This window comes from Hydra vulgaris, chromosome 09 (genome assembly GCF_038396675.1).
Source record: "Hydra vulgaris chromosome 09, alternate assembly HydraT2T_AEP".
Taxonomy (NCBI): Eukaryota; Metazoa; Cnidaria; class Hydrozoa; order Anthoathecata; family Hydridae; genus Hydra; species Hydra vulgaris.
This window is the reverse complement of record NC_088928.1, coordinates 12,881,890-12,897,500: the sequence shown is the minus strand read 5'-3', so window position 1 is coordinate 12,897,500 and position 15,611 is coordinate 12,881,890. Positions and strand designations below refer to the sequence as shown.

Here is a 15,611-nt window from a genome sequence, read left to right as displayed (position 1 = left end):
TGAATCAAAAAAATCAAATACATTGCATTAAAAAGATTTATCACAGCAAAATACTTACCAAATAAATACCAAAAAAATACCAAATTACCTTAACTAATATAATATTAAAATACATGCTACGAGAAACAGTTATAAGATCACATAGATGCTGTTAAATAACAGAGTTATAGGCATATATAAATAACTTTACACAAACATTTATAAGTTATAAGATACATATAGATGCTGTTTGATAGTTATTACACAAGTATTGATTGAAATTAAAGGCTTGCACCTAAACAATTTATTTAATATTCTTATGCTTGATATGTTTATCAATTAATAATCTACCTGCATGTGAATTAAGGTGAATAAACGAGGATTATAGGCCCATTTTGGAAGTGCAATATCGTGTACAATTTCTCCATTTTGGCGAACGCCAAGGTTAAAATCTAGAACAAAAATATTTTTTGACAAAAAACCAATACTCTAAAAATAGTTCAATTAAAGATAATTGTAATAAAGCCTAAAACTCTGGAAAAAAGAAAAATGTTATTTTATTAAAATAAATTGTATAACTTTTAATTTTTTCACAAAAAAAGTTTACCTTCATTATTAACTAAAAATTCTTGTAAGAAAAAAAACTCAGGTATTAATTCTTTAACATCTGTACTGCTTATAAAAGAAGAAAGTTTCCATGTTGTACTTATTGAATGAAAAGTCCGATCAGGAATATCGAACTGATTGTCTGAAAATAAAAATTAAAATGTTATTTAAAACTTTTTACTGCATAATATATATATATATATATATATATATATATATATATATATATATATATATATATATATATACTATTATTATTACTTTAGTGAAATAAAAACACTTTTTAGTTTAAAATGCATGTTTCGAACTTACAAAGTTCATCATCAGTTTAAAATGACCAATATAAAATTTTTCAATATATAGGTTACAAAGTAGTTAAAAATCCATTAAAAATTGCTATTCAAAAAAAACTATTTATAATACATAATTAAAATAAAAAATATAATACAAAGGAAATAATAAAAATACACTCAAATCTACATTTAACATTTATTACACAAAAGGTATTGAACAATAAAGGGCAGAATGTTAATATAAGTTAGATTAGAACAATTTAATACCTCTGTGCCTAACTTGTTTGTTTAACTCAGGGTTCTGCCATTTTATATAAAGACTTTCTTTAATTTCTAATTAATTAGAATTTTAAGGCATAAGTCCTAATTTGTAGCCATTCTCACCTCTCTTTGATTTTTTTAGTATGGGCAAGTCTTCAGACTTAATTCCAAGAAAATATAGGGAAATAAAAACCTTAATTATTTATTTTACACATTCTCAGAGAGAGAGAGAGAGATTGCAGCAATTACAAGTGCCTTAAAGTCAGTAGTGAACCCCAAAAAAAAAAATTAAAGCAAATTTGCCCCTAGAACCAGACCGCGTCAGCGAAAGTGGCAGATAAAGCATCTTATTCCAGGCTGGAATAAAATGCTTTTTAATAATTAATAGGCTGGAATAAGATACATTTTAAATAATTAATAACTATTAATTAGTTTAACTGTGCTCATCTTAATGCATAAGTGTGAGCAATTAGCATGTTTACTCTTACCCCGAAAAACATTAAAAATGGCTTTTTGCTTATAACTTTTTTCTGGAACTAGCAAATTCAATTTTAAAAAAAGAATCTTGATTGTCATAAAATTTTCTACAAAACAGCCTTTTTTGTTTTGTAAAACTTAATTTTAATTTTGGGAGTTTTGAAGTTGAATTTTTAGAAAAAAAACTTTTTACAAGGGTGAGAATTTAGAGGTTAGCTCAGGCAAAATTAAATTTTTTAAAATAATTTTTACACCTTTAGATAGAGCACAAAATTCTCTACAAAACAGTGCCTCGCATTTTTAAAGATTTTTTGTTTTAGCTTTTAATAAATGCAAAAGAAACAAAATTGCTAAACCATTCACTTTTTTTTTTCGTTTACTCTTACCCCAGTTTACTCTATATAACTGCAACAATTTTATGTTTTTTTTTAAAATTTGGTAATAAAGAAAAACAAATATATTTATAATTTTGTTTTAACTCATTGCAATGCTAACTCTAATAAATAAAACTATCAATCTTACAATTTTTCCTTTCAAAATAAGACAAGAACTGATATGGTAATTGTATGGGTAGCAAAGAAAAATTGAACAATAACCTCAGATAAGACTTGTTGTTGAAAATCTTTAATTAAATGTTTCCAGTTGGAATGTACAAAAAAGACTTAATTCAAGTGGTTTAATAAACCATCTTCAGAAAAGTAAACCCCTCATTAGTGTTGTAAACAAAAAAAACAAAAGAACATTTCGCATTTAAAAAACTGCAAATTACCAAGTGTGAGGCATTTGGAATTCAGTGTAATTGTTTGATGACAATGATGTTTTAAAGCCAAGTACTTGAAGTAAACTTTAAGTACTTGGCTTTAAAAAACAACAAAGAGTTTTGCACAGACCTTGAGATGCATTTGTAGATACAAATCATTAAAAAACTGTTAAGCATGGAGGTGGCTCACTTATGGTTTGGAGATGCTTTTCTTTAAATAGTGTGGGAAAACCTGTGAATATTGAAGGTATAATGACAAGACAATTGTATGTTGATTTGCTTTCCAAAAACTTGTGTAAAAAATTGACTTGAGATCACAAATTCTTTTGTCAACTTAATGACTTTAAATACACCAGCAAAGTAGTACAATAATTCCTCAAAAAAATTAAATTTAACATCCTTAAATGGCTGCCACAAAACTCAGATCTTGAACCCATTGAAACTAATGGGGAATTTTTAAAATCTAAAATATCTTCATCAAATGAACAAATAAAAAAGAATTTTATGAGGTTTTTATCAAAACTTAGATTTTATCACATTTGCAAGCTTGTAAAAAGCCAAGATGTTTAGAAGCAATCGTAAAAGCAAGAGGTACTAAGTACTAAGTACTAAAGTACTAAAATGAAAATCAGACATAATATTCATGCATTTGAAATAATAGTTATTGACAAAGCATTACACTTCAAAAACTTTTCAAAACACTTTTTTTTTACACTTCAAAAAAACTTTGACGCTGCTTACTTTTGCCGCATTTATTTTGGATGGAAAAACTGTAAGATTGCAAATTTCATTTAATAGAGTTACTTTTGCAATGAGTTAAAATCAGTTATAAATATATTTGTTTTTATTCAGAATCAAATTTAAAAAAAAAAAAAAAAATGTTGCAGTTATGTAGATCCTGAGAAAAATAATTTTGTTTTTACTGTTCAAGTTTAGATATTAGGTTTAAGTCATGCACAGTTATCTGAAAAAACAAAAACTTTAATATCTTGTTAAATCTTGTTAATAAATAAGGATAAAACTATTAGGACATTTTTTTAATATAAAGTTTTTTTTTTGAATAAAAATTAGATATTTCATAAATAAAAAACTCCATTGAGTACAATGGATGGTAAAGGTTGAATTTCAGAGCATCTGGGAATAATTCTTATGATTTTACATTTTGGGCCATTAAGTTTCATTCCGTTTGCCTTAGACCAAAGAGCGACGCCATCAAGAATGGATTGAGGTAGGTTGGTAGGAACTTTATCATTAGTTATATAGGTCAGTATGTCATCAGCATTTTTTTTGAGGATGGTTTCAGGTGGAAGATAGATGTTAATGTTGGAAATAAATAGAATGAACAGGATCGGACCTAGAACACTACCCTGAAGTACAACTGCTTCGATACATTTCCAGTCAGTGGTGTGATCATTTGTTTTAATTCTTTGTTGACGGTTAGATAAGTAAGCTGCAATCCAAGAGGTGAGCCTGCTAGGTAGAATGTTTGCTAACTTTAACAGTAACTTGTCATGACTGACAAGATCAAAAACTTTTTCAAAATCAAAGAATATTGCATAAATTGATTTGTTGTTATCTTTCGCATGACTCCAGTCCTCTATAATTTGAATAATAGCGTCCATTGTACTTCGGCCTGGAAGAAAACCGAACTTTGTTTGAGACCCATAAGTGTTTGGTGTGATGGACAATGAATATGGTAATAATAAGTTCAAAAACTTTACATAATGCGGATGTAATGGCAATTGGTCGATAGTCATTAGACAAGTGTGGGTTATAAATTTTTGGAATCGGTGTTATGTTTGCTGATTTCCATTGTTCAGGTAGGTAACTGTTTTCTATGAGGCGGTTGAATAGGATGCAGAGTGATGAGGCGATTTCAAAGCGAGCAGATTTGAGTAAAAACGGAGAAAGATCATCTGGTCCTGAGGAACCTGGTTTGAGTTTGCTGAGTTGGTTGGCAATGTTATGATGGGTAAAAATGGGGGTAGTAGGCGGGTTTGCCTCTCAGTTAATGAAGCATGAGAGGCTGGGTTGTTTCTTGCCAGTCTAAACACTTTGAAAATGATCATTTAATTGGTTTGCTAGTGTCTCAGAGATAGGGGTGTTGATTTGACCTTTATCAGCAAGACTGATTTCACGCCAAAAATCTGTTTTTCCAGTAGTGAAACGCCTGTTATAGATTCTCTTTCTTTTGGTAATTAGTTTACTATTTCGATTTGCAAGTGCTTTCCACTCTTTGTAGTATCCGGAGAAAAAGAGTTGTTGACGCTCTTTTATAAGGCCTTGAATAAGTGGTGTCATCCAAGGCTTAGGGTTAATGAGCGTTGTTGAAGTTAGAGGTTGGCAGATGTCTTGGGCAGAGAGTATAGAATGATAAAAGTTGTTGCAAGCAACTTGTATTTCATACAGTGAATCAACTAAGATTTCAATATTGGTAGATCATATCAGTGCAACAGTGTCAGCAATTCTACAATTGGTAAGCAACCTTGTGGGGAACCGGGCAAGTAGATTTATAGAGATTTAGGGGAGGTTGACTAACTACAACAAGGTGATCTGAATTACCAAAACTAGGAAGGGTGTTCGACACATAGCATTTAGGGGCATTACTCAAGATGATGTCAAGAATAGATGTTTTTCTGGTGGGGTGTGTATTGAGATGAATGAGTTGGTGAGAACGACAAATAAAGTCAGTAGGACAGCCATTTAGATCCCCTGCAAGAAATATTAGTGGTTTGTTGCCAATTGTGCAACGAGTTATGGCTGGTTCAATGAGTTGTGCAAGTTGATAAGATTCATTGCGCTGCTCACTTTTAGACCAAACCGGGATATAGGCACATATAACTAGGCAGGAAGAGTATTCTCGGGGGAGTAATTTTGGGTACACAAGAGCAATTGTTAGTTCAATTTCTTGTTTAGGCACCAAGTTTAACGAGTAGTCTGTAGTTAATTTTATTTTTTCTATTTTATCTGAGTATTTTTTGTTTATGAATATAACAGTACCACCACCCATGCGATCTTAATGTTCAGTGCTTATGCAAGTGTAACTATTATTGATTTGAGAAAGAATAATTAGCTTACCGCTGGGGTTAAGCCAGGTTTCAGTTAAACAGGCAATGCCAATGTTGGTATCTATGAGAAACTGATTAAAAATCTCAATTTTATTACAGAGTGAGCGCATATTAGTGGTACAGATGGTTGGTAAGTGATTGGTGTTGAGATTATTGCTAGTTAGTTGGAGCGGAGCAAGAAGTAAGGGCACCACGGATCTTGATGATTGCTCCACCGCGAATGCCCTAGTGAAAGGGTGCTTCAGGGTTATCATTACGTAGTTTATCATTACGAATGTTGCGGCCTTTGCGTAGTTAGTACTCAAGTTCTCTTTTAGCAGGAGACAAGTCAGGACTGACTCTGTATGTCTTGAAATTCTCATGTGTAGCAAGTTTGCAAGAGTTTATCAGAGCTAATTTTTTGTTAGTAATGTTCTTGAATTCTACAACAAAAGGCCAACAATTTGATGCTTTTTTGTGTTAAGACGCTTGGAGAAACTAACATCATCATTGGTAAGGCCTATGACATTTAGGATCTCTATGATGCCGCAGACATTTGCTACAGACACTGGTTCTGGGACACCAAATATTATTATATTCTTTTCACGTTTAGCTGCTTGCTTTAGTTCGACAAGGACTTGATCGATTTGTGGCAATGAGTTTGGCTTGTTTCTGACAATATTACTCCAGGATGGCTGGTGTGGGCTTGATTGGGTGGCTGGTTGAGAGTTGATTTTGGTTTCAATAACTGTTAATTTTTGTTCAAGTTTTTTTATTTGGTTGGCTTGCAGGTTGATAGTAGCTTTCTGTTCTGAAATGATGTTAATGAGCTCCATTATCCAGATATCGAGGTGTGTGATAGACGGTGCTAAGTTTTTAATGGCTGAGTAACCATTTGCATCAATTTTATTAACCATAATACCTTGCACAAGATGAAGGAATGTTAAATTATGTGCTTTCTTTATATTGCTGTGATGGTGGGAGCGCTACCAGCCTGAAACAGTGGATTACCTCCCAGTTGAGAAATATTTAATATATATATTATACCTTTTTTATGACTTATTACACAGGGAGTAAAAAGTTTCAGTATGTGTTTTTTTCCGATATATATATATATATATATATATATACATATATATATATGTATATATATATGTATATATATACATATATATATACATATATAAATGTCATATACATATATCTACATATATATACACAAACATATATATATATATATATCATATATATATATATATATATATATATATATACATATATATATATATATATGTATATATATATATATGTATATATATATGTATAAATATGTGTGTATATATATATGTATATATATATGTATATATATATATATATACATATATATATATATACATATATATATATATACATATATCTATATACATATATATATATATATATATATATATATATATATATATATATATATATATATATATATATATATATATATATATATATATATATATATATATATATATATATATATATATACCCACACAAAATAACACTTATTTGACAAAATAAAATAAAAAAAACACTTTGTTAACATATTCTTTATTAAAATAAACTTGGATATTAAATATTGGAAAAAATTTATAAATGTGAAAAAATTTTTTTTTTCACATTTACAATTCATATATAGTTATGTTTGCTTTTTATTCTAGTGGCTTATTTGTTATTTCAAATCAGTTTAAGGAGGAAAATGGTGAACAGTGTCAGACATATTTTTTTAATGTTATTAAAATATTGGTTATTTTCTTTACACAATTTTTCAGACATAATGCTAACTTTAAATTTTACATAATAATATATAATTTAAACAATGTTTTCCAATATTCTAACTATTTTATTTATAAAGTTCTTTAACAAATTAATTTTTTTATTGTAAAGAAACTTTTAATAAAAGAAGTCAAATGCTTTTCCATGTAATCAGTAAAAAGTTGTTAGATTTTGGTCAAATTGACACATACCCTAGAATAACCTTTGTTTTATACTAAGAACCTGTTTAGTATATAAACATAGTTATCAGCCATCATCTTTATCTCCTAATCAGGTATAAAATTCTTAATACAATTTTAACATAATATTAATGCTAATTACGGGTAATTTATGTCATTTAAGTCATGCAAATAAGCTGTGCATTTTTCATGGCTTTTTATAAATTGACTAATTATTAGAAAAATAACTGTGAAAATTGGCAACATTAATTAACTCTTTGCTTGACAGAGGGGATACATGTAAAAAAAGGAGATTTTTAAAGACTAAAAAAAAATTGACTCAGTGTCAATTATTTTAAGCCATGGTTTTTTGGAATAAAATTTCTAAAACTTGTGAATTTAACTTAAGAAATAACCGAATCATCCCAATAGGTTAGATCTTTAAAAACTGAAAACTTTAATTTTTGAAAATCTAATTTTTAAATAAATGTAATTTTAGTCATTTTGAGATTTAATGGTTTTTGAATATAAAATATAAACTACTTAATAAAATTTACTTTTATCATGCTCATATATATAGATAAAAATATATACGGGCTCAGTATACTTCAATAAATTAAAAAAATTTGTTTATTGTTTAGAAAAATATCGAACATTGAAAAAATCTAGGCAGAATTGCTAAGCTAAATACATATTAATTGTAATTTATTTTATTAAAAAATAAAAAAACTCTAGTGTATTAAAATGGGCTCAATATTAGAATAATGGGACATTCAAATAAAAAACTACATGTTAATAGTACTTTAAGTTTCCTATTAAACATAAATATATTAATATGAATTTAACACAATTAATATTTTTATTATATTTGCTATTAATGCAAATAAATTTGTTTTTTTTAGTATTTTTAAATTTAGCCTTTATAAATGCATATATATATATATATATATATATATATATATATATATATATATATATATATATATATATATATATATATATATATTGATATATATATATTGATATATATATATATATATATATTGATATTTAAGGCTGTTTTGTATTACAATAATAAAACAAAACTCATAGTCGTAAAAGAGTGCTCAATATTAAAAAGATATATTAATATTCTTCGTTAATATATATTAAAATATATATTAACGAAGAAAAAATAACTTTTTCTATGGTACTTTAAGTTTCAAACCAATACGGCAATCATCAGCCATTGAATACAAGTTCAAAAATGAAACAAAAAAAAAACGCTAAAAATTACAAAATACTGTGTAGTGGGATCTTAACATCGCTAAGACATACTTGATGGCAACGAAAAAACAAAATATTAGCTAATCACCGGTGTCAAAAAAAGATAAGAGGAATTTATTCTTGTGTCTGCATTTTGAAATCAACTCATTTCGTTTATTTAACAAGTTATCCCCTTTATATGTTAAAATAAGGAATTTTTTGTATAAACAAAGATTGCAAATTTTTGACGAAGTGTTATAAGGATTGCAACGTTTTACAATTTTCCACTCAATTAAAGGTGTAAACATTTTGTCTATTATGTCCCAAATTTCTTTAGACAATTCGGTATCATTTTTATATTTATTAATGTTAAAAGATTTTAGATGGTTAGCATACCGAAATTTAAATGGAGTTTCACATAAGCCAAAATATACTTTTTCTTTGTAGTCAGGTTTATTTGATGACACGGTCGCTTGATAAACGATGTTCTTTGACAAGCACTGATTGTTCATGGGACAGATGGATTTATTGACACAGTTGCATGTTTTCCACTCATCTTTAACTTGGCTATATAATATCCTGTTATTGTGCGAATTAATGATGGACTTGATGTTTGTCATACATGAGTAGCTTATTTTAATGGTATTTCGATTAAATATCTTACAAAGTTTGTGACCAACTGGAAAGTGCAGGTCTACCATGTTCAAAAAACGACTTCCTATTTTGTTACAACATTGGTACTGAAAGGTGGGTTGTACCAGATTATGCTTCGCTTGTGATTTTTGAATGGGATCTGTTTTTTATTTGAATGGTAGGCGAATTTGCAGATAAAACCTGATTTAAATAATGCATCTTGATAAGGAGGAATGGATTGTTTAAAAATATTCTCGTTAGAAGAGTTGGTTGACAATCTTAGTTCGATAGTTTGAGGAAGGCTTTTTAGTATACTAGGAGGGTGGTTAGAGGCAGCATTTATATAACTGATGGAATTACCAGGCTTGCAGTAAGGTTGGAAAGAACTGTCATTAAGATTTAACGTTAAGTCCAGATAATTAACAATTTTAAAATTACAACTGATGGATATAAGAAGATCATTATTATTACAAATTTTCACAAAGTGCTTTTTAATTCTTTCCATCTGTTGGCCACTCTGGTTCTTAAACACTGCTAGACCATCATCTCTATACAATCCGAATTCATCTTTATTGTAAGATTGTGATAATTGAAACAAGATAAAGATTCCAACTAACTCACAAACTTCTGCGCCATCAAAAGCTCCCATGGTGACATCAAATAAGCCTCCACTTTTTTTAATCCAGGCTTGTACTCAATGGCTGAAGAACTTGTATTCAATGGCTGATGATTGCCGTACTGGCATGAAACTTAAAGTGCCATAGAAAAAGTTGTTTTTTCTTCGTTAATATATATGTATATACAGTGGTGGCCAAAAATTAAAGACCACTCATTTTTTAGTTGGTTTCTTAACCTTTAAATTAAAATTAAGAAAATTCTAATTGACATATTAAATTTTTTTTTTAATATCTTGTTAATTAAAACATACGGATTAAAGTGGTATAATTTTTATAATCTAATTCTAATTAATTAGCGTTTAACTTATTAAAAAAACCGATGAGTACTTATAAATCTTCTTTAAATAAATTGGACAAAATTTAACGACCACTTTCAAATCTTTAATTTGCACTTATTAAAAATAATAATCCATTATTTTTTTTAACTGTCTTAATTGCTTATTACGTTGGCTAAAAAATAAAATGTCGAAACCCGAGTTTCGATATCAAATAAACATTTATTTTTTGAATTGCAATAAGGATATAAAAATATTGCAAAAATGCGTGCAAAGATCGAAGAAAAAGACAGATACGCGGCTCTTGTATTAAAAGAAGAAGGCTATAGCATCAGACAAATAGCAGAAAAGCTCGGAAGGTCTCACTCTTGCATTATTAACATAATTCAATGATACAAAGAGACCCGGTCAATTAATGATCGTCATAGGACTGGACGCAAAAAAATTTCAAATGACCGTGATTTTCGCTCATTAGTGAGATTAATGAAAGAAAACAGACAAGCATCATCTACAGACTTGTCTACGAAATGGACACTGTCAAATGGTCTGAAAGCAAGCCCTAGAACTGTGCGAAGGGTCCTCCACAATTTAAATTATTTATGGTGTGCTGCTGCAAAAAAACCACGCCTAAATAAAAAACAAAAATTTGCCAGGAAAGAGTGGTGCAAACTACATAAAAATTGGTCAACAGATCAGTGGAGCCGTGTGGTCTTTAGTGATAAAATGAACGTTGAGGTAGACAACAGAAAAGGTCGCGTAATGTTGCGTAGACTTCCAAGCGAACGGTTTGCTGAATCATGCACTTTGAAACGAACAAAACAAGGCAGTGGTTCAATAGGCATTTGGGCCTGTATGAGTGCCTGTGGAGTTGGCGTTTTTCATTTATTTGATGGTAGATTCAACAAAGAAAAGTACATCGAAATTTTGGAAAACTCGCTCATTCCTAGCATTGATTTATGGCAGTTGCAAGATGAATTTATTTTCCAGCAAGATAATGCGCCGTGTCATAAAGCGCATGTTGTTAACGATTGGTTCAATTCTAATAAAATTCAAGTGCTTCCATGGCCTGCCAATAGTCCAGACTTGAATCCAATAGAGAATTTATGGTCGTGGCTTGATCACAAGCTTGGTAAAGAACAACTTTACAATTTGGAAGATTTGAAATCTTCTATCTCTCATCATTTGAAAAATGTGCCTGAGGAAGTAATCAAAACTTTAATGAATTCAATGCCAGAACCAGTACAAGAGTGCTTGAAAACAAATGGAGGAACAACACGTTTCTAAATTATTTTTTTATTGCTTTTGAAATATTTTTGAAACTGGTCTTAAAATTTTGTCCAATTTTTTATCTCATTTATATTTTTTACTAGTCAGTTTTTAATTTTTTAACATTATTTTGTAAAAAAATTATAAATTCTTTTATAATAAATATAAAATACAATAAAAATTCTTTCTAAAAATGTTTTTCTTTTTTTGATACCTTTTTCCAAAATAAAATTATACTAAGGTTAAAAATAAATTTTGAAAAAAAAAAGAGTGGTCTTTAATTTTTGGCCACCGCTGTATATATATATGTTTATATATATATATGTTTATATATATATATATATATATATATATATATATATATATATATATATATATATATATATATATATATATATGTATATATATATACATATACATATACATATATATATATATATATATATATATTATACATATATATATACATATACATATATATATATATATACATATATATAAATAAATAAATATATATATATATATATATATACATATATATATATATATATACATATATATAAATAAATAAATAAATATATATATATATATATATATACATATATATATATATATATATATACATATATATATATATATACATATATATATAAATAAATAAATATATATATATATATATATATATATATATATATATATATATATACATATATATATATATATATATATATATATATATATATATATATATATATATAAATCAAAATTATCAAAAAGTGTAATCTTAGGTCACTGTGGACCAGAGTGACCGCCAGGTTAAGTTGTTCCCCAGGTCTGATTTTTCTTTTTCAATAGTTGGGTATACATTAGTAGACACCATTTATGACATTAAAAACTTCTGAGTGATTGGACAAAGTCAAAAAAAATTTGCTCAAAAATATTTATTTTTAGCCATAAAAATCTTAATAAATTAGGTGAACTTACACATACAATAGAAAAACTTTCAGTTTTTCTATTGTATGTGTAGACTTAAAATGTATATAACTTTATATATTATATATACAGCACGATAAGTATATGTATATACATATACTTAGTTTAAGTATGACATGCATGGAAGTATTTGAGTATAATATGTATGTATGTAGACTACATACATACTACATACATACTACATATATACCACATTGTAGTATATAAATATTAGTTATACAAAACACGTATATAAGGTTGTATAAGATAAACAACTAATTACTATTTATTTATTAACTATTTATTTACTGTTTACAGTGTAAGCTTAAAATTTAATTATATAGTATATATAGTTAAACTTACATAGTGTATAGTAAAATACCATTTAGTATGCTAAAATAATATCATTTACTGATCAATATTTTTTCCATTATTTTAGATTGATAGATTACATCTTAGAAGATCATCAAATATCAAAAACATTGTTGATGAAATCAATGCTTCTAATGATTCTAAACAAGCAAAGTCTTCCAGACTATGTTCAACATGCTTTGGTTTTGTAGGTTAGAATTTTATTATTATTGTTGTTTTATTTTTTCATATATATAATGCTTCATATATATAATGCTTCACATAACAAAATTTATTGTACTTAATAAAATATTTAGTTAATTAAAAATTTTGTTCATTTGTTTTCAAACAAAAATATTTAGTGCAAAGAGTGGCTCATATCTGTACAGAGAGCAGAGCTGTGAACAATCTCATTGAAGCGGCAGAACAGCTTAGACCTAAATATTTAGAACGGGTAGCCTCAGGCAAGTATATTAGGCTGTTCTTTAATATAAATACATATTTAAAATTCCAAATAATAAACATATTTTATTTATGTATGTTGCCAGGTATACTTAAGCACAAGATGGAAGCTGAAAATATTTGTAGAGGACAGAAGTTTCAGTTGGCTACTCAAGGGTCTCCTTTGAACATTGTGGTTGGAACTCCTGACAAAAAAACTGACCGAATTGAGCTGAAACAGGTGTCCTTTGGTACTGTTATGGAGTTGGTTAAATCTCTTGAGCTTTCAAAAAATCAAACAAAGAATTTTTGTTCCAAATATAGATCTAGTATGGGAACTCAAACCTGCATTGAAGCGAACATCTTTGAAAAAAGTTGAAGCTCTCCATAACCGTATAGATGAATTTTACACTTCTAAAGAAGTAGGTTTTATGGGTGGAGAAGAAGCCATTACTAGAACATTGATTCCACATGACTCCATATTGAGAATAGATATGGATTCAGGTCAGGGATTCCTTAAAGTTACTGTAAATGTGTTTAATCCCCTGGAAAAAACTTCTTCAGATTCAGAGCTAGATGATGCTGGAGTAAAAAGATTCTTTCTTATAGCAATTGTTGAGGGGGTTTCTGAAGCTAACGATAATCTTTGGAAGCTTATTGAGCCCCTGAATTTAAACGATGTAAAGTTTTACGTTGCATTTGATCTTAAATGTGCAAACTCAGTGTTTGGAATTAGTAGTCATGCTGAGAAATACAGTTGTTTATATTGTGAGGGATCCTGCACTCTTAAGCCTGGTATCAAACGAACACTTAGGTCATTGGATGATCATTATAACAACTTTACCCTTTACGGAAAGAAGAAGTCAAAAATGTCACACTTTAAAAATGTTACAAATCCAAGACTTTTGTACAAAGAGGAAGATCCTGAAACTCTTCTCGAAGAGTTGGTTTCTGTTCCTGAGCTCCATGTTCTAATGGGAATAGTAAATAAACTTGCAGTACTTCTAGTTAGTGTATGGCCTTTGTTTGAGAAGTGGTTACAATCAAACTACATCATGTTTCGAGGATACCAAGGCATAGGGCTTGACGGAAACAATGCAAGCAAGTTCCTGAAGTTGGTGGATATACTTGAAAGAGATATTATAAACAATGGAAAATATGACTTATTACCAATAGTAAACTGTCTTAGAAAGTTTAAATGCCTTCAAGCAGAAGCATTTGGTATGGTAGCAGGGGATAACATCAGCACTGCTGTTCTGGAGTTTAAAAAGTCCTATGCAGATTTGATTGAATACGTACATGCCACATTTGAGGGTATCAAGCTCAGTGTTACATGGAAAGTTCACAAAACAGTATGTCATATACTTCCTTTTCTTCATTCTACTGACTGCGGCCTAGGAGTTTACTGTGAGCAAACAGAAGAAGCTATTCATCATGAGTTCAAAAAAACATAGAACAGATACAAGCGAAGAGTTAACCATATAGATTATGCAAAACGGCTAAAATCCAGTGTTGTCGAGTTTGCATCAAAAAACATTAAATAAACTGAATAATTATATAATTTAATTTAATGTTTATAATTTCAAGTATATATTGTAAATTATATTATTTATAGCATTTAGACTTATATTATAACTAGTTAACATAAAGCTTTTTTACTTTGTGCTTTTATTTGTATAGGATAAGTTACACCTATTTTTTAATTTTTTTTTAATACCCCAGAAGTTTTAAATGTTATAAATAGTGTCTTCCCAAAATGTTATAAATAGTGTATACCCAACTATTGAAAAAGAAAATCAGACCTAGGGAACATTTTAATCTGGTGGTCACTCAGGTCCACAGTGATAAGTAATAGCTATTTTTGATTTTTTTGTCTCTTTTTTTTTTTTGAAAATTCCAACACCCCAGAAGTTCTAAATGTTATAAATGGTGTCTACTAATGTATATCTAGCTATTGCAAAAAAAAAATTAGACCTGGGGAACAACTCAACCTGGCGGTCATTCTGGTCCACAGTGAGGTATCAAGGTGCTTTCTAATAAACACTTGTATACTTCATTTTTTAAAAATTTTAGATTTCTGTGGTAAGGGACTAACAACTCCTAACACATGTTGTGTTTATATTGAAAACAATGTTAAAAAACAACATTTGAGTTAAACTAAATAACATAGCTAACTTTAGTTATTAATAAATAAATTTGAGGTAAACTAAATAATAAAGCAAAAGAAAAATTAATCTTGTAGTTTTAGCCAAAGTATACTTTTACTATTTTATTTAAACCCTGAAGCCATGCATTTTTACAGAAGCAGAAATACAAATAATTCGCTTCAAGCACGCTTAATTTTTA

At 28.4% G+C, this 15,611-nt stretch overlaps 1 protein-coding gene across 1 annotated transcript in view; it reads right to left on the bottom strand.

The window, feature by feature from the left end:
- LOC100198694 (lysosomal-trafficking regulator) overlaps positions 1-15,611 on the bottom strand; it is a 144,971-nt gene that overhangs the window by 12,599 nt on the left and 116,761 nt on the right. Inside the window, exons 46-47 of the mRNA XM_065804763.1 lie at positions 587-727; positions 331-431 (exon numbers count right to left, since the gene is read on the bottom strand). Coding sequence (XP_065660835.1) covers positions 331-431; positions 587-727 — 242 coding nt within the window. The remainder of the gene's footprint in view (positions 1-330; positions 432-586; positions 728-15,611) is intronic.